Source organism: Cervus elaphus, chromosome 12, assembly GCF_910594005.1.
Source record: "Cervus elaphus chromosome 12, mCerEla1.1, whole genome shotgun sequence".
NCBI lineage: Eukaryota > Metazoa > Chordata > Mammalia > Artiodactyla > Cervidae > Cervus > Cervus elaphus.
In genome coordinates this window covers 85,761,932-85,785,217 of record NC_057826.1, presented here as the reverse complement: position 1 = coordinate 85,785,217, position 23,286 = coordinate 85,761,932, and the positions used below count along the sequence as shown (strand labels likewise).

The following is a 23,286-nucleotide window of genomic DNA, read 5'->3' as shown; positions in this document are numbered from 1 at the left end:
GATCAGAACAGAAACTCTCCCCAAGCTGAGAACTTACATCTGACATCTCTTCAATGGAGCTAAGGCCATTCTTAGTATAATCTTTCTATTTCCTATCAGATGCTTTCAAAATACAGAAATAAATTTAACAGTTAACACCCCCCACCCCATTATTCCCCTGAATATCTTTTAGGGAGTTCCTTGTGGCCCCAAGCAGCCTCCATGTGCCCCAGCATCCCCTACCGAGTGTCACCCTGCCAGCACCTTCAGCCGTGTACTTCTCACAATGAGACATGATTCCCACAGCAGACTTTCCTCTAGGAAATTTACCCCTTTGCTATACACAGTACAAACACTGTGGATCAAGGTGGAATGGCTGGCTTTGTAAGCAGAGGCAGTGAAGGCAGCCTGACACTGTGTCCAGATGCCTCTCACAAGCCACAGCTTTATGAGTTAATTGTTGGCCCTCACATAGCATGTTGCATCTGAAGTGATACTTTATAAATGTCACCTCATTTATCTTCCCATTGTCCCTCAGAGGCCGGGAATCTCATAAATCCACCCAGGAAGAATTGGTTCTTAAGTAGTCATCCCTGCCAGGTGGTTCCTGGGCAGCAAGGTGGGAGCCTGTTGCAAGGTTTCCCATTTTCCCTTATCCTATAACTTCAGCTGTTTGGGGCCAGGTCCCTGTGTTTATTGCAGCCACACATATTGGGTGTTCCCTGTGCTCAGCATTGGGAGCCTGACCACAAAGCCACTGACCACGCCACTAAGGAGCCCCCAGAAGCTGGAGAACATGAAGAAAGGACAGTCCCACTTGACAGAGGAGAAGGATTCCTGGAGGAGGAGTGACCGGAACTACCTCAGAGAGGGTGTCAAGGAATCACCTAGAGGAGGGAGTGGAAGAAGGAAGGCAGAGGAAAGAGACTCAGCCAGGGCAGTTTGGGGCAAGGCTAGAAGACAAGGAGAAGAAAGGCTGCTTTAGGAATCAGAGGTCAGGTCACAGAGGGCCTTTGTGTGTGGTACTGAGGAGTTTTGACTTAAGTGGATAGGGATCTAGTTTTGAGACTTAGGCTCCCCTCATAGCTCAGTTGGTAAAGAATCCACCTGCAGTGCAGGAGACCCCGGTTCGATTCCTGGGTCAGGAAGATCCCCTGGAGAAGGGATAGGCTACCCACTCCAGTATTCTTGGGCTTCCCTTGTGGCTCAGCTGGTAAAGAATCCACCCGCAATGCGGGAGACCTGGGTTGGATCCCTGGGTTGGGAAGATCCCCGGGAGAAGGGAAAGAAAGGCTACCCAAGTCAGTATCCTGTCCTGGAGAATTCCATAGACTGTATAGCCCCATGGGGTCACAAAGAGTCAGACACGGCTGAGCGACTTTCACTTTCACTTTTGAGACAGGTAGGAAAGCTTTCATCTCTTCCTTCATTGTCTCCCCTCCATCTCTAGGCTCCCCCCACCACAGCACATAAACACTTTTTTCCTTAGTTAAGTTAGATCTGACATCCTCTAGTTTTTTTCCTCAATTTTTTTTATTGTGATAAAATACCCATAGCATAAAATTTACCATCTTAAGCATTTTTAAGTCTGCAGTTCAGTGGTATTAAATACATTCACAGTGTTGTGTAACCATCACCACCACCCAGCTCCAGAGCTCTTTTTGTCTTAAAAAACCAAACCTCAGACAAAGGATTAATCTCAAAAATATACAAGCAACTCCTGCAGCTCAATTCCAGAAAAATAAATGACCCAATCAAAAAATGGGCCAGAGAACTAAACAGACATTTCTCCAAAGAAGACATACAGATGGCTAACAAACACATGAAAAGGTGCTCAACATCACTCATTATTAGAGAAATGCAAATCAAAACCACAATGAGGTACCATTACACACCAGTCAGGATGGCTGCTATCCAAAAGTCTACAAGCAATAAATGCTGGAGAGGCTGTGGAGAGAAGGGAACCCTCTTACACTGTTGGTGGGAATGCAAACTAGTACAGCCACTATGGAAAACAGTGTGGAGATTCCTTAAAAAACTGGAAATAGAACTGCCATATGACCCAGGAATACCACTTCTGGGCATACACACTGAGGAAACCAGATCTGAAAGAGACACATGCACCCCAATGTTCATCGCAGCACTGTTTATAATAGCCAGGACATGGAAGCAACCTAGATGCCCATCAGCAGATGAATGGATAAGGAAGCTGTGGTACATATACACCATGGAATTTTACTCAGCCGTCAAAAAGAATTCATTTGAACCAGTCCTAATGAGATGGATGAAACTGGAGCCCCTTATACAGAGTGAAGTAAGCCAGAAAGATAAAGAACATTACAGCATACTAACACATATATATGGAATTTAGAAAGATGGTAACGATAACCCTATATGCAAAACAGAAAAAGAGACACAGAAATACAGAACAGACTTTTGAACTCTGTGGGAGAAGGTGAGGGTGGGATGTTTCAAAAGAACAGCATGTATACTATCTATGGTGAAACAGATCACCAGCCCAGGTGGGATGCACGAGACAAGTGCTCCAGCCTGGTGCACTGGGAAGACCCAGAGGAATCGGGTGGAGAGGGAGATGGGAGGGGGGATCGGGATGGGGAATAAGTGTAAATCTATGGCTGATTCATATCAATGTATGACAAAACCCACTGAAATGTTGTGAAGCAATTAGCCTCCAACTAATAAAAAAATTAAAAAAAAAAAAAAAAAAAAAAAACCAAACCTCCATGCCCATTAAACACTAACTCCCCACTCCCTGTCCCCCTGACAACCACCATCCCACTGACAGTCTCAGTGATTTCAGCAACTCTAAGTACCTGCCATTTCTTGCATGAATGAATGAAGAAGTGAATTATTTCTCTTGGGTTGACTTGATGTGATAGCAGAGAGCAGATCACTGGGTAGATGATTCAACACCTTAATCAGGGAAGGACAAAAAGTAAGTCTCCACTGTCCTGGTAGAGGGTCTGCCCTGCATGGGTTCCTTCCTCGACACTCAGTTTCATAAGCAGAGTGGGAACCCACAGCCGTGTTTCATTGTCCCACCTTTGGGGCACTGCATGCATCACAGATGGCTTGGTCTTTTTCGATCGCGTAGAGTAGTTTTAACAGAGACAATTATAGAGTAAGAAGAAAGATGGGTTTGGAGGACAGTGCTCAAAGAAAGAAACGAGAGGCGGTCCAGGTTGTTGGAACTGCACGTCTTGCGTGCTTGCTTATGATTTAAATGCAGGGCCTGGGGGAGACGAGGTTATTAATGTATAGTAGAGGGCAGAGAAAACATCGGTTGTGCAGGATACGAAGTGCTCGGCTTTGACAGCAGTTTCCCTGCCTCTGCCTCCTGAGGCAGAGCCTCGAGCTTCCCCAGCTCCTCTTAACGTCCTGACTGTGCAGAGAGCCATCCTGAATGAGGGTGAGCAGCGGCACTCTCCCTTCCTCGTGGCGCTTTGGTTTTGTATGTCAAGCACTTACTAAACTGACTGACGAGAGTCTCCCACCAGGATTTTCTAGATATTTCAGACATTATTTAGGTTACTGGGACCTGCCCAGAGTGTACGCTCAGATATTTGTCTTCCATTGTAGATTTTCAGAGGGCACTCAACCCAGAATGAGCCAGATGTTCCAAGGAGCTGAGGGGAGGGGGAAGGACAATCACTTTTTAATGGCGCAGAAATTGAAAATAAATGGCTATACAGATTATTTCTAAGATTCCGTCCAACCCCACTCACCAAAGCTGATTCTTTTCTGATTCTTCCAAATAACTGATGTTCCCTCACAGATTAGAAATTTCCCCAGCAACCCAGAAGAAGCCTGAGTTTTTCTTGCCAATGTCTCCCATTTTGAATATGAATTCTGCCTATCAGATGTTTGGTGCCTAAAGCTGCTCTTCTGGCAGAAATGAAATCTGAAGAGGAGGCTTTTATCTAAAAAATTTTAGTTAGTCTAAGACTTTGCAAAAAAACAAAAAAACTGTCCTCACAAACCAAGTCTCTTTATGTCACAAACCAAGTCTCTTTATGTCAGAAACCCCGGTTTTTTATTCATTAGAGGGTTTCCTACTGTTTTCACCTTGGGGTGGGGGCCAACCTCACCTCACCTCTAGTCAGATGAGGCTATGACCTAATGCGGAACATCAGGTGATTGAGAACCACACCCCTCCCCACCTCACTCTCCCAACCTGACCTCCCTCCCCACCTCTCTCTTCTGACCCGACCTCCTGAAATCCCACCTCTACAGCGTCAGCTGTGGTTTCAGGCTTTGATCCCACAGTTACATGGAGGTCCCCCAACCAGGGGGAAAGGGCACGGCTTAAAGAGATAAAGGTGACCGAGAAAGACCCTGCCAACTCCATGATCTCTCTCAGGGTCAGCTCTGTTAGCATTACAAGATAAAAAAACATTTCCTTTTGTGTAAAATACTGTTTTCCATTCTCTTACTTTCAGACTGTGTGTGTCTTTAGTTTTGAAGTGAGTCTCTAGAAAGCAGCATATATATGGGTTACTCTTTTAGTATCTATGGGCTTTCCTGGTGACTCAGATGGTAAAGAATCCACCTGCAATGTGGGAGAGCTGGGTTAGATCCCTGGGTTGGGAAGATCCCCTGGAGGAGGGCATGGCAACCCACTCCAGTATTCTTGCCTGGAGAATCCCCACAGACAGAGGAGCTTGGCAGACTACAGTCCATGAGGTCACAAAGAGTTGGACATGACTGAGCAAGGTGGGGAGGGAGGTCGGGTCCTACTATATAGCACAGGGAACTATATTCAATATCCTGTGATAAATCATAATGGAAACAAATATAAAAAGATATAAAACCAAGTCACTTTGCTGCACAGAAGAAATTAACACATTGTAAATCAACTATACTTCAATAAAAAATTTTTAATAAAAAAAAATCCAGTCTGAAGAACCTGAGGGAGAAGGTAGTGAACCCTCCCTTTTACACAATGAGAAACTGAGGCCCAGAGTGAGGAGGCGCAGTGTCCGAGGGCATGCCATTCGTCAGGCTGCTGTGGGTCTGAAACTGGGTTTATCTGACACCCAGGCAGAAGGCTGCCTTTTGGAGACAACAGGCACGATTAGTGGCAATATTTTGGGGCCAAATCACTTTGAGGTATGAAAACTGAAATGGCTGGGAAAAATAAGAGAAATTTTCAAAATGGCTTTCTGACTCTGGGTAAACAGTAACCACATTTTTTTTGCCTGTTGGAGGCCTGGTTTTTAATCACTCCACAAGCAGTTTTCATTTCTGTAGTAAAATTGCTTGTGGTTCTATTTAATTTGTTTCTGCAGGAGCCAGCTTTGGTGAAGATCTCCGAGGAGCTGGCGGGCATTTTAGCACAGCACGCACAGCCAGTCAATGGGAAACGGTTCCCAACATGGAGGAAATTCCTGCAAACATTTCTCAGTCAAGGTAAATAAGACTGTAAAGCTTCTATTGAGGTTTGGTTGCACAACCTTGAATTCTAGTTTTGGGTCAACCTGGGGCCAGTGTGAATACCTAGAAACTCTTGCATTGGTTTAGAAAAGTGCTCTTCCAAGCAGATTTTTTTTTTTTGAAACTTTGCCTAACTATTTATCTTGCACTCAGCCTCTTAAGTAAACAGGAACTGAGTATGCCAGGCATGCCGTGCATAGCTCGAGATTCTGACTGTATTTTTGCACCACAGACTTCTCCTGAGAAGTAGGCTTTGGAATCAGACAACCTGAGTTTGGATCTCATCCTTGACCTTGAGCAAGGTTCTTAAACCCTCGGAGGCCCAGTTTCCTCACCTACTTACAGGGTTGTTGGCAGGATTCAATGAAATACATATATGAAGGTTTCTACCAGGGAGCCTGACTCAAAATAAGTCTTCAAGAAATGTTAGTTTCTCCTTCCATTTTCTAGGAAAGAAGAAATGGTCTCACTTCCAGTTCTGAAGTTAGACCTTGTAAATAAGAACTCACTATAGTCTTGGAGCCCAGGGTGACTTTGGGGCTCTAAAATCACTGCAGATGGTGACCACTGCCATGAAATTAAAAGACACTTACTCCTTGGAAGAAAAGCTATGACCAACCTAGACAGCATATTTAAAAAGCAGAGACATTACTTTACCAACAAAGGTCCATCTAGACAAAGCTATGGTTTTTCCAATAGTCATGTATGGATGTGAGAGTTGGACTATAAAGAAAGCTGAGCACCAAAGAATTGATGCTTTTGAACTGTGGTGTTGGAGAAGACTCTTGAAAGTCCCTTGGACTGCAAGGAGATCCAACCAGTCCATCCTAAAGGAAATCAGTCCTGAATATTCCTTAGAAGGACTGATGCTGAAGCTGAAACTCCAATACTTTGGCCATGTGATGTGAAAAACCAACTCACTGGAAAAGACCCTGATGCTGGGAAAGATTGAAGGCGCGAAGAGAAGGGGTCGACAGAGGACGAGACAGTTGGATGGCATCACTGATGCGATGGACATGAATTTACGTAGTCTCCAGGAGTTGGTGATGAACAGGGATGCTTGGCGTGCTATAGTCCATGGGGTCACAGAGTCGGATACAAGTGAGTGACTGAACTGACTGATGGTCCTGGAGCAGAGCCCCCTGGCTTCTCAGTTTTCCGACGATGTTAGGAGGTCAGTGGATGAGGGAATTAATGGAACAGTTGTGGAGGTCCTGTGGGAGTGCTGCAACACACAGGCCCTCACTCTTTAGGAGGTAACAGTATAAGGTGGGTATTCTTATATGCTTACCCACATGCATGATAAGAGAAGGCTAGGATACAGACCACAGAAGTTATCTTTCCACTCTATTTACCACTGTCAAATGATAACATTTAACATAAATATATCATAATATCATAATAATAGGGCTTCCCAGGTGACACCAGTGGTAAAGAACTTGCCTGCCAGTGCAGGAGATCTGAGAGACACAGGTTCGATCCCTGGGTTGGGAAGATCCCCTGGAAGAGGGCACAGCTACCCACTCCAGTATTCTTGTCTGGAGAATCCCATGGACAGGGAAGCCTGGCGGGCGACAGTCCATAGAGTCGCACAGAGCAGGACACGACTGAGGCAACGTAGCATGCATGCACGCACATCATAATAATATCAGGTAATAACAGCAGCAGTGGCAACCACCCAATGGCGAGAACAGCACGGTGAAAACAACATAATAAGCACAGTCTGTGCTTACCATGAGCTAGACTCGCCTTGTGGCATGTGAGGCGAGTGAGTTCTTAGTTCCCTGACTAGGGATCGAACCCATGCCCCTTGCAATGGAAGCATGGAGTCTTAACCACTAGATCACCAGGGAAGTCCTTAGACTCTATTCTAAGCTCACCAATATTAATTTCTTTAATCCTCCTCACAGCCCTATGAGGTGGGGACCATTATCACCCTCCCTCCACAGAGAAGGAAACTGAGGCACAAAAGATTAAGTAACTCTCCTCGAATCACTCTGTGAATACTTAACAGAGCCAATAAAAGGCTACCCCTGTGCTACTCCAGGAGTCTTGGCCAGAGACAAGAGGTATATTTACCAAGGAATGCCTCTTAGCTTAGGATATGAGATCGTATAGAAAAAGAAAGATCTATTGGAATACACTCAGAGTGGGGTGGAAGGGCATAGTAAACACATTGTTAATGAATTATTTAGATCGGATGGCCCACAATCTAACAAGAATGCTGAGAAAGGGTTCTTCACTGGCGCAGGGAGAAGCAGAGGGCAGTTATACTGTACAATCTCTAGTGTCCTCTCAAATATAAATTTCTGTGATTCTACAAATTTCCACATAAACCCACTACCAGAAAAGTAAAACTAAAAGAGTCAACCCCAAAAAATAAATAAATAAGAGGGTCAACCCTGTGCATAAATGGGAGAAAATAAAGTAGGTAGGTACACCAGCTGGCTTCCCTGGTGGCTCAGACAGTGAAAAATCTGCCTGCAATGACGGAGACCGCAGTTCGATCCCTGGGTTGAGAAGATCCCCTGGAGAAGGGAATGGCAATCCACTCCAGTATTCTTGCCTGGAGAATCCCATGGACAGAGGAACTTGACAGGCTACAGTCCATAGGGGTCTCAAAGAGTGAGACCTAACACTCTCTGAGCGATGAACACTTTCACAACAAAAAATGGTTAAGAATAAAGGATGTTTTTCAAGTTATGAGGGGAAGACTCTGAAGATCTCAGATCCATCCATGATAGGATGTTAGAAAGTTTCCAGATCTTCCAAGGTCAGCCTGCAAACCTTCCTCTAGCCTATTTATTTTTGTGTGAGCTTTGTAGATTAGAAAGGGTTTTCCCAGCCGCTGTCTCATATGAGCTGTACAACCACAAGCTTAGGCTTTGCCTCAGCCTCTGTCATTTCTTTGCTTTCTTCCTCTAGTTCAGCCATGTTGTAAGCACAATACTTATTTATAGGAGGAAGAACAAGTTTTATTGAGACACTTTGGTAGTCAAAGAAACAGGCTTAACGCTAGGAAGTGACTAGGACAAAATCACACAACAAGTGCATGGTGAGTGGGAATGCAGTTAGAGCCCACAATTCTAGCACGTCTCAGAAATCTGGTTCTGGGGAGTCACGTGTGTTCAAACCTATTCCCAGCTCTGAGCCCAGAGCCTACAGCAGGCCCTGCATAAAATGATTACTGGCTGAGCGAGGCTGCCCACCCAGGTTTCCTGACCCTAAGGCCGCCATCTCCTGCCATCTTCCCTGTTGCCTGTTTCATTTCATTTCTACTCTCTGAAGTGTGCTTATAGTCACAAAATGTGCTACAGATTTGATTTCTACATTGTCAAAGCATTATATCAAAGGCAATACGTTTTTAAAAAGGGGGGGATTCAGCAATCCCACTTCTGGGCATACACACTGAGGAAACCAGATCTGAAAGAGACACATGCACCCCAGTGTTCATCGCAGCACTGTTTATAATAGCCAGGACATGGAAGCAACCTAGATGCCCATCAGCAGACGAATGGATAAGGAAGCTGTGGTACATATACACCATGGAATATTACACAGCCATTAAAAAGAATTCATTTGAATCAGTTCTAATGAGATGATGAAACTGGAGCCCGTTATACAGAGTGAAGTAAGCCAGAAAGATAAAGAACATTACAGCATACTAACACATATATATGGAATTTAGAAAGATGATAATGATAACCCTATATGCAAAACAGAAAAAGAGACACAGATATACAGAACAGACTTTTGGACTCTGTGGGAGAAGGCGAGGGTGGGATGTTTCGAGAGAACAGCATGTATATTATCTATGGTGAAACAGATCGCCAGCCCAGGTGGGATGTATGAGACAAGTGCTCGGGCCTGGTGCACTGGGAAGACCCAGAGTGATCCGGTAGAGAGGGAGGTGGGAGGGGGGATCAGGATGGGGAATACATGTAAATCCATGGCTGATTCATGTCAATGTATGACAAAAACCACTGTAATATTGTAAAGTAATTAGCCTCCAACTAATAAAAATAAATGAAAAAAATTAAATAAAAAGGGGGGGATTAATTACTTTGAAAGGAAAAAAATAAACACTGAAAAGACTGTGGTCCTAATACTGAGACGACAGTACAAATAAGCTACTTCGAAGTAAAATAACCTTGTACCTATAAAGGACAACCTGTTTTCACTGGAGCATCATCTTTCAAAATGTAGGTGATAGTGAAAGCCACAAAGTTTTCTGAATCAGAGAGACTCAATAGGTTTTTGCTTGCTTTTGTGCATTGTGTTATTATTGTTTTGTTACTTTTACCTTGCTAAATCTCCAGCAAGTATTTAGGTACAGCACACACTCGAAAACTTCATTTGAAAAAAAGCATATCTCAAACCAACCAAGAAGATGAATTAGCTTTCCTTCTGAAACTCAGTTTTCTTTAGGACAAGCTTCAACCACATTTATAGACATTTAAGGAAAGAACCTTTTGTATAAAGTAACAGATAGCTGCATTTGAGACATTTTTAAATCTCAGGATTTAACCATATATGCTGTTCAAAGCCTGTGAGCATAGGTCACCTCCCAGCAAATTCCCAAAATACACGTCAAATTTATCTTAATACTGTTGGGCTCCAGAGGCTGCCTTGTCTAGGAATACTTTTAAATTATGTTATATAATTCTTCACAAATAATATTCAGTTTTTTTCTATAAAAGGGATATATACAGTAAGATTTACAGGTTAGGCCTAAAGACAGAAAATAGGGCCATGTAAATTTTGTGGGCAGGGTTCCCAGGTGGTGCAGTGGTAAAGAATCTGCCTGCCAATACAGGGGATGCAGGTTTGACCACTGGGTTGGGAAGATCCCCTGGAATAGGAAATAGCAGCCCCACTCCAGTATTCTTACCTGGAGAATCCCATGGACAGAGGAGCCTGGCGGGCTCCAGTCCATGTGACTGCAGAGTCGATTTAGTTTAGCATCTAAACAACAAATTTGTTGCAATGAACATCAAATTTGCCTCTGTGATTTTGGTTATTCAGAGTAGAAGGTGAAATAAGATAAATTATAAAGCTCCCATATCAGCATGGAGCAAGCTTACCTGTTTCTCAAGAATGGCAGCATTTTCTGGCTCCATATTTTAAAACAGACCAGCTATATATAGAAGTCCTTTGGCTGACATAATGGTCAGTGTCCTCTTGTGGAAGTGGACACTTATGTCAGTATCCTCTTATGGAACAGGAAGCGCTGTGGTCCTCAAGGTGCAAACTGTGGCCTGTGGGCAGTTAATTCCCCCTGAGGGATTTGCTATAGACCTCAGGTTCATCCTTTATAATGAATGGGCATAGGCTTGATGATCTTTACAGTGTCTTCCTAGTTAGGATCAAAACCACCACTCATTGAGTCCAACTACACACCAAGCATTGGACTAAATACTATAGATCACGAAAATTCACAACAGTCTGGTGAGATAGGTCTTATTATGCCGATTTTAGAAATGACGGAAAATAAATTTATAGAATTGAAGCTACTTGCCCAAAGTCTCACAAGACATGGCAGATGCAGGCTCTGAGCCTGAGTCCCTCTGCCAAAGCCTGGGTTTTTTCCTCTTGCTGTATTAATGGGCACAGTCCACGTGGGTGTGTCCTTTTACCCACTCCATGCGTTTCCCCCCAGGAGGCGTGATTGAAGCGTACCCACCTTCAGAGAGTGTTACCAACGTGACGGTGGACATGCTGATAGAACCCAATGGAGAAATCAGGCTGCTGTCAACAGGCGACCAGTTTCATGCTGAAGGCCCGTTCATCTCCTCTGGGACCACCATGCCTCAGACCTCCGTGGATCCCCAAGTGCTCAGTTCTTTGTGCCTTCAAATTGGGAAGGCTTGTAAAATGGAAAACGTGATTGGTCACTTTTCCGTAGACCTGGTGACTTTTATTGATCCGAGCACCATGGAGCAGCAGGTGAGTCGACTTGATGCCATGTGAAATACTGAAATATGTACAGACTCCAGTACCATCCATGCTCATCCCACAGGGACTGTGAGGGAGCCTCCAAGATTCGCTTCTTCTGATGAGCTGATTGTATATGGTCCATGCTAGTTTGGGTGAGATCGTACTTTATGGCTGTAAAGATGGGACCAGTGTTACCAAGCAAAGGGTTCATTGCCCAATGGGCACAGCAGCCAATACTATGGCACAGCTTTTGAGAAAAGATTTTATTTCGAGGTCAGCTGGCAAGGAGACAGGAGGTATGGTTCACATCTGCATCTTCCCTGATCTGGGGTTTGGTCAGGCTTTTAGGGTAAGAGCGTTGGTACAGGGCAGGTTTTCACTGAAAGGCTTTGGGACTCAGCCATTTATAATGAGGTGTGGTGAAGGGGACTTGAGCAGCAGCTCCTCTGGGACGGCAGACCCATTGCTTCAGAAAGGGCTCCGGCAATCAGGCTCCAGTCTTGTCCCAGTCCTTTGATTCTGTGGAAGGAGAAACTTTGCTTTTGGGTATTGTCTGAGGTCAAAATTTTCTCCTCTGTGCATATTTTGGCTGTATGACTTGTGGTTTTGTTCTCTTGTCTCTGAAAAACAACTCGGTTTCTTGTTAGAAGCAGTATAGGTCCAGTTTCAGGCTAGTTCTGCCAATACCCCAGGGTCTCCTCATTCAGTACAGCTGGAGTTTAAATCACTGCAACTTATGCTGATGGGGTCTGAGTGCTGCCCACTAATGCTCTGTCTGTATCTTATCATGAGACTATTCCATGCCATCCAGGGGGGGAACCTTTCTAGAATCTGTTCTTAAATAGAGAGTCAATCACTAGAAAAGAGGAAAGAGTTCTTATTTCTGTTCCTTTTTCTTATCAGTAGTCCACTAGCAACTTAGGTGGTCAATTTTTTCTTATTAAAAATTACTGGAAAATATGCATAAATATAAGAAGGCTTAAATACTGATATAATGAACCAAGACCACCTCCAGTTCTGTGTACTCCTTGCCAGTCCCCCTCACATGGCCCTTCCTCCTCCCAGAGGTATCCATCATCTTGTAATTGGGACTTATATTCTTTTCTATATCTTTATGCTTTCTAGTGCACATGAATGTTATTCATCCAGGTTCATTTGCCTGACATGCATCAAGCCAAAATGCTGAAATACTGATGTCAGCAAAAAAAAGGGTCTATTCACAAGGCAGCCAAGCAAGGAGAACAGAGAACAAGTCTCAAACCTGCCTCAAAGGGCTTGAGATATTTATGGGATAAAGGAACAGGGTGGTCTTAGGCTTGGGAAGGATGGGAACAGGTGATTGGAAATGAGAAAAAGGTGAGGGAGTCATTCTGCACAGGAGTAACTACTAAGCAACAGGCTTCTTCATGGGAACGTGCTCAGTCATGCCTGACTCTTTGTGACCCCATGGGCTATAGCCCTCCTGGCTCCTCCATCCTTGGAATTTTTCAGGCAAGAATAGTAGAGTGAGTTGCCATCTCCTACTCCAGGGAATCTTCCAGACCCAGGAATTGAACTCGTATCTCTTGCGTCTCCTGCATTGGCAGGTAGACGTAGAGGGGGCGTGTTAAAATGGAGCACTTGTCATTATCCAAGGGTAAATTTTTGGCCTCTGATGTCAAAAGATCACCAAGCTGACACTCGGGCTGCCCAGCTGGAGGGTCAGTGGTCCTACCCAGTGTTAACAAGCTCAGCTTGAATTAGACACAGCTGACTCCAAGTCTCTGAGAAACAGCTCAGGCAAACATATTGTTTAGGCTAAGTACGCTTGGAGGACACACACTTTTCTTTATATAGCAACAACTAAAATGACCTTGATCAGTGAAGGCAGTTTGCAAGTGTAATGGATTTACATATTTAATATATAGCTTAATTTTGCTTGTTTTAAAATTTTTTAGATCATAACGTCCTATGTATTCTACTATAACATGCTTTTACTTATTCAATATTTCATCCATGAGATTCTGCATCTGTCCAGGTGTGCCTCTGATGTACAGTAATTCTAGATAACTTTTAACCTGTTTTGTTTTGCCCCCTTCTCCCCCTGCCCCAGAAATTATAATGTTTAAATTCACTACTACTTCACAAGACTCATTTTGCAAAATGTTCAGTTCCTCTTGCATTAGTGTCAGTGACCACAACTCAGTCTAAAGGATGGAATGACCTCCTGCTTTCCCTCTCCTGATACCCTCTGCCCAGCCAACATTGTAAATAAACTTCAGTTGTTTTATTACTCTCAGTTTTACAGTTCTCCATTTCAGTCAGATGATAGTTCCAAAGCATTTTGTGTTTATGTTTTGAGCAGTAGTTTTCAGCTTGTTTAATAATCATTTTCCATTTGCCTTCCTGAACCCTCCACTGGTTTTGCATTCCTTTCTCAGGCCCACACATGGAGAGAGAAAAGGACAAATGGAAAGGCATTCGGGAATCAGCATGGGATGGAGGGAGGACAGGAACAATACCCTCTGGAAAAGAGCTAGGTGACAAGGAATCAAGGGGAAAAGCAGGAGAGGATTTCCCCTCCAAATGTCTGTCATGAGAAACAAAGATCAAATCTATGATCCCTGGAGCAGTAGGGAGGATGGAACTGTGCGGACAGTTGACCATGGTTTTTATTCATTTAAGTTTGATGTAGAGAGAATTGCACCCATGGCAGTGAGGGGTATCGTCTTCAAACACTGAGCTAGTCCTGTTCCAGGGCTTACAGCCCTTCCCAGCTTCGGGGACAGAGGTCCCACCCTTCACAGGGCTGGCCCCATGTGCCTTAACATCCTTTGCTCATGCCAGCTTCCCCTCTATTTCTCTTTTCCAACCCGTTACTCATCATACTACCTCCTGCCACAGAGCTTCTCTTTACACATGCCACCCCTCGCCTGAAATGCTCTTGCCTCTTCTAGGTAACCTTCTCATCCATCATAGTGCAACTCAACCACGCTTTCTTAGGGAAGCCTCCCCCAGACTTCCTGACAAAGTCAAACTCCCCTGTTTTAGATTCTCATATCATCGTGCATCTCTCCTTTATACCACGTGCTTTTGTTACAACTTACAGTTATTTACATGATTATCTGATTAATGCTGTCTCCCCCTGTATAGTATAAGCTCCCTGAGGAGATATATTTTATCTCTTTTTGCTTGCTGCTTAGTTCTCAGCCTACCTCTGACCTGGCACAAAGTAGGTGTTCAGTAAATTATTTGTTGAATGAATGAACGATAGAGGTGTTCTAGCAGATGTTGCATGATGTTGTTGAGGCTTTTAGAGAAGAGCTCAAAAATTAATTGATGGGTGGGATAAAGAAATATTTATCCAAGATTGTCTGATCTTATCATACTAATACTTTACCTTGTCTCTTCCTGTTAATACTTTGGTGTACAGTCATTTGTGTAACAATTTTCACTAGAACACTGGAAGAAGCTCTCAGTGAGCCCACAGAAAGGAGTTTCTACACTAGCAAGGGATGTATGCTAACTCTCTGTATGTAACAGATTATTTGAAAAATCACTGGTATCTACTCTTGCCATTTTGCAAGTGACATCAGTTTGGAAAGCATTTTATTTTCTCTTCTAACTCAGCTGCATTGTGGTGCTAGTGAAGAGATTGGCATATTAGCAATTTGTCATTTTTTTGCCAGTCTAACAGGGGAAAAAAATGACATCTTGTTTTCTTCAGTATTTCTTTCATTATTAGTGAGGATGAACATCTTTACTATGTCTGTTGGGTATTTATATATCTTGTCTTAATTGCCTTATCATATCTTTTGCCCCTTTTACATTGAACTATAATACAAATGCTGATTTGTAGAAATTCTTTGTATATGAGAAATTGCTTCCCTGGTGGCTAAGATGGTAAAGAATCTGCCTACAATGCAGGACTTGGGTTCAATCCCTGGGTTGAGAAGATCCCCTGGAGAAGGACATGGCAACCCACTTCAGAATTCTTGCCTGGAGAATCCCCATGGACAGAGGAGCCCGGCAGGCTACAGTCCATGGGGCTGCAAAGAGTAGGACAGGACTGAGTGACTAAGCACAGCACACAGCACATAAGAAACTGTTACTCTTTGACTTTTATACAGGTTACAGATACCTTCTCCACCTGTCACTTGTGGCTTTTTTCCAGTCATGTTTCTCCACCATAAAATCACTGTTTTTTCTTTGTAATTGATTAGTAATATTTTGTGAAAAGGTGTTTCAAGGAATAATATCTTATTCCTCATCAAATTTCCGACAAAACTTAGTATCCATTGCCAACTTTCTCCTGGTTCAGCCACCATGATGACACTGGTAATTTTCTGTTTCAATCATTCTTTCTATATAGATTAGTTGGAAATCTACTGCAAAGAAGAATTTTTCCTTTTCCATCTTTTATTTATATATGTAAGCGTGTATGTATTAATTTTTATACCAGTTTGAACTTGTAATTTTCTAGTCTCTTCAGTTAGTTATATTTTGACACTTTCATCATTTTTTTTTTTTTTTTACTTTCATCATTTTGATGCTCAAGTTGTCCCAGATTTGTCTAGTAGGAGAGTCTTTAGAGTGGTTCTTTTGATGTGTCCTCATCATTCTTTGAGTGTTGTCTTACTTTCTTGCACAATGAGATGGTCCAGATTCATTTTACATTTTTTCTGACCTAGACTTAGAATCAACCCAACAGCTTTGAGTCACTTTAGAGGAGGATGATATTAAATTAAGGTCTGGGATGTTAGTGCCATCATTGCTACTGGAGTGTCATTGCTTCTGGCCTCTCTCAGTGGACAGAGCTAAGACATATATGTATTATATATACATACAATACACACACATACACATATGTGTATGTGTGTGTATTGTATGTATATATACATACATATATATATACATATATATATATACATGCATCTATGACCATTTCTGTATCTCTCAGGATATATATTTTAAAACCATGCATTCCTGCCAATATCTCTAATTCTAATCTGACACTTCAAGATTATTCTAGACTTCTGTTTTTCCACACTTACAAACAAATATCTTCTCCAACAGTAAGAAACCTGAGTCTTTTATCTTCAATGTATTTACTTATTTCCTCAGTCAATTTATTTATTGCTTCAATCTAACCAGTCTCCCAACTAATTCTGTTACCTTCTTCACCTACCACATCTGTAATTGGATAATGAACCTTGTCATTTGTGCTTTAAGTTTATTTGTAATGCTCTTCATCAAACTAAAACTTCAAATAGTCAAATCTAACTCCTTTTCTAAATTACTGTGTTACCTTGAGCTTATCATTTTCTATCATCTTCAGTTTTATCAGCTATAAAATGAGTTGGTTAGCTTGACTTCTGAGTTCAAAGATTATTTATTTCAATAGTATTTTCATAGTGCCTTTGTATTAAAGTTCTAGTAATAATAGTAAGGATCCACTTTTTAGAAACATCATAAGGAAATAAGAAAAAAACTTACATCATATGTATTAATCACATTGTTAAGGGAAGTAAAAAAACTTCAAATAGATTAAATTCTAATAATAGAGAATTTGTTAAAGAAATTATGATAGATGAAAAGAATCAAGTGCTAGGAAGACAATAAAATTCAAAGTTTTGAAAAATATTTACAGGAGACTATTCATAAACAGTGGAATGGTAAAATACAGATTATATAAGAATATATGTGGGGCTTCCCAGGTGGTCCAGTGGCTAAGATTCTGCACTTCCAATGCAGGGTTCAGTTCAGTTCAGTTCAGTCGCTCAGTCATGTCTGACTCTTTATGACCCCATGAACTGCAGCATGCCAGGCCTCCCTGTCCATCACCAACTCCCAGAGTTCACCAAGACTCATGTCCATTGAGTCACCATCCATCTGTCTCATCCTCTGTCATCCCCTTCTCCTCCTGCCCTCAATCTTTCCCAGCATCAGGGTCTTTGCCAATGAGTCAGCTCTCTGCATCAGGTGGCAAAAGTACTGGAGTTTCAGCTTCAACATCAGTCCTTCCAATGAACACCCAGGACTGCCAGGTTTGATCACTGGTCAGGGAGCTAGATCCCATATGCTGCAACGAAAGACCTGGCACAGACAAAAAAAATTAAAAAAAAAAAAAAGAAAAATAGGGGCTTCCCTGGTGGCTCTGTGGTAAAGAATCCACCCACCAATGCAGGAGATTCGAGTTTGGTCCCTGGTCCCGGAAGATCGCACATGCCTTAGAGCAACCAAGCCCATGTGACACAACTACTGAGCCTGTGCTCTAGAGCCCAGGAACCGCATCACGAGCCCACGTGCCGCAACTCCTGAGGCGTGGTGCCCTTGAGCCTGTGCCCCACAACAAAAGACGCCACTGCGGTAAGAAGCCTGTGCAATGCATTGAAGAGTAGCCCCCACTCGCTCCAACTAGAGAAAAGCCCATGCAGCAGTGAAGACCTGATACAGCCAAAAATAAGTAAATTTTTTAAAAATAGAAAAACAAACAACATATGTAATATGATAACAATTTTATTAAAATAAAAAACATACATTAATATATGCAAAACAAAAAGAACCTAAAGAAATACGCCAAGATGTTACAAGTCATTATTTCTGGATCAAAGAATTGAGGGTATGATAGGCAAAGTAATGACCTGGCAAAGATGCTCATGTCCTAATCCCTGAAACTGGTGAAGATTACCACACATGGTAACATGGACATGTATTAGTAATTAATTTAATAATCTTGAGATAGAAAGATTATCTTGGATTATGCAGGGGACAGTGTAATCACAAGGGTTTTGCTGACTTTGAAAATGGAGGAAGTGACCATGAGCCAAGGAATGCCGGTGGCCTCTAGAAGCTAGAAAAAGCAAGAAAACAAATACTCCTTTAGATCCTCCAGAGGGAATGAAGCCCCCCTGACACCATGACTTAAGCTCAGTGGGACTTCTCATTTTTGACCCTTTAAGTTACTAAACGTCCAGCAGTTTGTTACAGCAGCAATAGGAAACTGATACAAAGAACTTTTTCTGTTTTGCTCCTTATGCTTCTGCCTTTGCATTCTCAAAAGTAAGCATGTATTTGTAGTCAGAAAAAAAATATATGTAATGATAATCATAAACAATGATAATTATAAAGCACATACATGATCTTACATCCACATATGTCTTGCAATCAAGGTGGGAGACAGAAAGCTGAAATGACTGAATCCATCTCAAACTCTTGCTCTTTGGCTCCAGCCAGGCCTCCATAATATAACATACCATGCTGTCCTAATAAGAGCAGAGGGGACTGGGAGTCAAGGAAGAATAGATAAAATCACAATGGTGCACCAAGGACAGGCCCACAGTTGTGAATCAATCCAGAAGAGAGTGGAAAATCCTACCCAGACTTGAGATGAGAATGTCCCAATCTAGGGTAGCAGAATGGAAGAAGAATTTGGGAAATGTAATGTTTAAATATTGTTAACATCATACAGGACACAGGGTCATTGGGAATAAAAGGAAAAGAGCCAATCCCTGGGAAATGGAGCTGGTGAGAGGATAGTGCAAAACTACCTATGTCCACTTAGTAGACTATGTCCAAGATTCCAGTACCCTAGGAATGGGGAGAGTCCAGGAGACTCTGTGCAGAATACATGGAGTTATAAGGTAGCCATTTTGGAGATCTGGACTTCCCACATGCAGATGAGAAGAGGAATCCAACCCTTAAATGGAGAGCAGTGAAAGCTATTTCCATATCCCAATGGGCCCTGGACCCAGAGTCCTTGATAGGCAATGTCTACTGGTTTCCAGGAGGGACATGAAGCTCCTGCCAAAGACTTCAAATTGAAAAGACACTAACATGTTCATTGAACAAATGCCTTCCCAGGGTCTACTCAGTCCCTATGCTGGATGCTGAAGGAACATGCATCCATCAGCCAATTCCATCTGATACACAAGCCCACAAATGATTTATCCTCTTACTGGTTCTTAGCCATAAACATTACCTCCATGAGATTTGTAAATCCTCTAGAAAGTGCACTCTTCTTGATGTCTTACACAATGACAGTTACATGATAGCCACTTGATTAATGGACTTTGGGAACTTCTTGAACACTCAGATCTGCTGAACTTACTTATATTCCACTTTTGGGAAATTCTAAGGAAAGAACAAGTTGTTTATTGAGCATCTAGTATGTCCAAGATATTATGGTAGGAGCAAGAGAGGCTGCAAAGATGCAAAAGAAGTAAAAGTGCCTGCCCTTGGGGAGTAAGGGCAATCTAACTGGGGAGAAAGGCTTGAAAAATGGATTACAAGAAAAATCTTAGGTGACAACTACATAGAACAATAAAAGAGACATAAAAAAGGCAATGCCAGTTTAATTGCCTTCTGTTTGGAGCAATCAAAAAATGTTTTTACAGAGTAGGTGGGGTTTGAGCTGAAAGACAGTTAGAACTTGAAGGAGGGTTAGAAAGAGTATATTCCAAGTGGGAAAGATGCTCTGAAAGGTGGTGGTAGGAAGGCAGAAAACACATATAGGAAAAAAGATGGTCTAAGTCTTACAAACATCACTACTGACTTGCGTGTGTGTGCTCAGTTGCTCAGTCATGTCCGAATCTTTGCACTTCCATGGACTGCAGCCCACCAGGCTTATCTATCCATGGAATCTTCCAGCTAAGAATACTGGAATTCTTTTTAATGGCTGAGTAATATTCCATAGTGTATATGTACTACAGCTTTCTTATCCATTCGTCTGCTGATGGGCATCTAGGTTGCTTCCATGTCCTGGCTATTATAAACAGTGCTGTGATGAAACTGGAGCCCATCATACAGAGTGAAGTAAGCCAGAAAGATAAAGACCAATACAGTATACTAATGCGTATATATGGAATTTAAAAAGATGGTAATGATAACCCTATATGCAAAACAGAAAAAGAGACACAGATGTACAGAACAGAATTTTGGACTCTGTGGGAGAAGGCGACGGTGGGATGTTCTGAGAGAACAGCATATAAACAAGTATACTATCAAGGGTGAAACAGATCACCAGCCCAGGTTGGATGCATGAGACAAGTGCTCAGGGCTGGTGCACTGGGAAGACCCAGAGGGATCGGATGGGGAGGAAGGCAGGAGAGGGGATCGGGATGGAAAATGCATGTAAATCCATGGCTGATTCATATCAATGTATGGCAAAAACCACTACAATATTGTAAAGTAATTAGCCTCCAACTAATAAAAATAAATAAAAAAGAAAAAAAAAGAATACTGAAGTGGTTGCCATTTCCTACTCCAGGTGAAAAGAGAAAAGTGAAAGTCACTGAGTTATGTCCGACTCTTTGCAACTCCTTGGAATAGTCCATGGACTTCTCCAGGCCAGAATACTGGAGTGGGGATCCTTCCAGCACAAGGACCAAACCCACATTTCCTGTGTCTCCTGCGATGGCAGGCAGATTCTTTACCACCAGCGCAGTATGCATTTATGTCATCACTCTCCATGGACCGCAAGGGAACTCCTCTAAATATCACTCTCAAGTTCCTTTTATATGAACTTGCTAACAAATAGATTGACAAAGATGCTTTCTGTTGAAATCCCTAGGTTAAAAACGTCTTTGTTTTTAGGTTATTATAAACTTTTGAACCCTAGAGAAGGAAATGGCAACCCACTCCAGTATTCTTGACTGGAGAATTCTATGGACAGAGGAGCCTGGTAAGTTACAGTCCATGGTGTCACAAAGAGTCAGACAAGACTGAGCAACTAACACACAAATTTTGAAATAGCTATCACTGTTATGAGCATTGATAGTTATTAACTTTTTAAAGAAAGGACATCTAATTTTGAAAAAGAGCTTTGATGAAAACATTTACAGACTCCTAACAATGGCTCTTCCTAGATACATAAGGTAGTTACAGAAGGAAAAGAATTTTGTTACAAATTATGAGGAAAGACAAAAATGGAGAGCCTGATGTATGTCAGATTATACATCATATTGTATCTCATGTATTCTGAAAACTGTTTCTGAGTTTCTAAATACAAATGAATCAGCCTAGAACAGAAAAAAAGAGACAGCTGAAAATATTTTCATTATGATAGATGGGTTCTGGCCCCAGTCTTTACACTTAGCAGTTGTGATAGTTGAGACAACTCACTGGACCTCTCTGAGCCTCACGTTTCCATTGACAAATAGTGAGTGCCTGCCCTCCTTCCCACAGGATGTTCTGAGAGGCTGAGCAGATACAAGGTGCCGTTCTTATTAAATCAAACAGCATAATCACATGTAAAACTGTCAGCCGAGCCCTCAGCAGGTTCTCAAACTGTGAATGGAATCTGAATTGAATTAGCATTATTTTTAAAAGTCAGTGAACATTATCATCTCAAAGTGATATATAAGCATCAAAAGTGAATATATTTATTTCAGAGAGTGGAAAAACCAAGGTCTACAGAAATATCATAATTCCTTCTTCATTGCTATACCCAGCACCTAGCGCCATGTCTAGCATATAATGGATCCACAATAAATATTTATTAAATGAATGAATGAATACTTCTCTCTGAGTCCCCCCCTAGTACTCTCATTTGCAAGATCTCCCTATCTCTCTCTTCAAGATATACAAGGTATTCACCAAGGGACTTCAATGAGATTTACTTTTCCTCTTTAGGGAAGGTATTTTATTTATATGTAAGAAGGTTAACAGTGTATATCCAAATTAAAATTTAATAGGCCTTTAGTATAAACAGAAGTGCCTGTTATTCAGTGTTTTTTAAATGCTATAATAGGCACATTGTAAATCACAAGTTAATACCTAGTGAAGGGAAAATAGATCCCAAGGGCTCTGAAGCATTAAAGTAAAAGACCTGTCCCTTTGAAAGGTCTACATCTTTGTACCATTGAAAGAGACCTGTAATGTACAAGTAATAGTAATGATGATGGTGATGACCATGACTTCTGCAGTAAGCACAAAAGCAATGATGACAATAATTTTTACAGTGAAAATTACAATTATGTTTCTTAACACTGATAGTGCAGGTAAGCTAGTGACCAACTTTGCTATATATAATCTTACCATATGTAATTGTCCTTAAATGTTGGCTTAACCTTCTGGAGAAGGAAATGGCAACCCACTCCAGTATTCTTGCCTGGAGAATCCCATGGAGGGAGGAGCCTGGTAGGCTATAGTCCATGGGGTTGCAAAGAGTCGGACAGGACTGAGCAAATTCACTTTCACTTTCACTTTTTCAACCTCCTTACATTGTAAGCCTTAACCTTTAGGAAGACTGAGCCCAAGCCTAAACATCAGCTCCTGCATAGAACTTTTGTTGGTCAACAAAGAATAGACCCAGGTCTTCTGTTTATATCTGGTTGTCCCACCCGGGACTTCTTTAGATGACTACTCTCATCATGGAGATTCTTGCTTCCTTTTGAATGAAACCCAGACACTTCTCCCTGAACTTGGAGGTCTTTAACTAACTTTAAATACCAAAAACATTGCCAGTGAAGGGCAAATGTGGGCACTCACACTGCATTCCGCAATTTTCAGGAGGTGCTACAGTTCTTTAGGACTCAGGAGGGCAGCAGGTGGGGAGAAACGAAAAGTCTTCCTGCTGATGCTAAGAAAGACCAAAACATTCTCCACAAACATGTAGGTACAGTTTGTCTACCAGCATCATAGTAGCTGAGTGGCCTATCCTATTTCCAGCTGTCACGCGTGGTCAAGACTTTCCCTGCCCCCCATTATGAGGGCATGAAATACTCCCCTGACCTGTGGGAGGATGCTTTGGCAGGAAGGAGTGAGGTGGGCTGAGGAAGCAAAGAGCCACATTAGAAGCAAAGTCCTCCCACCCACCACTCTGACCTCTGGAAGCTGGCTCTCATGGGAAGCCAAAGAAACCAGCTTTTTTTTTTTTTTGGCCGTGGCCAGCCACATGTGGAATCTTGGTTCCCTGACCAGGGATTAAACCTGTAG

General features: G+C 42.2%; 1 protein-coding gene across 1 annotated transcript in view; it reads left to right on the top strand.

Moving 5' to 3' along the window:
- IQCH (IQ motif containing H) overlaps positions 1–23,286 on the top strand; it is a 225,111-nt gene that overhangs the window by 155,197 nt on the left and 46,628 nt on the right. The window contains exons 15-16 of the mRNA XM_043919837.1: positions 5,289–5,409; positions 11,093–11,379. Of these exons, the coding sequence (XP_043775772.1) occupies positions 5,289–5,409; positions 11,093–11,379 (408 nt within the window). The remainder of the gene's footprint in view (positions 1–5,288; positions 5,410–11,092; positions 11,380–23,286) is intronic.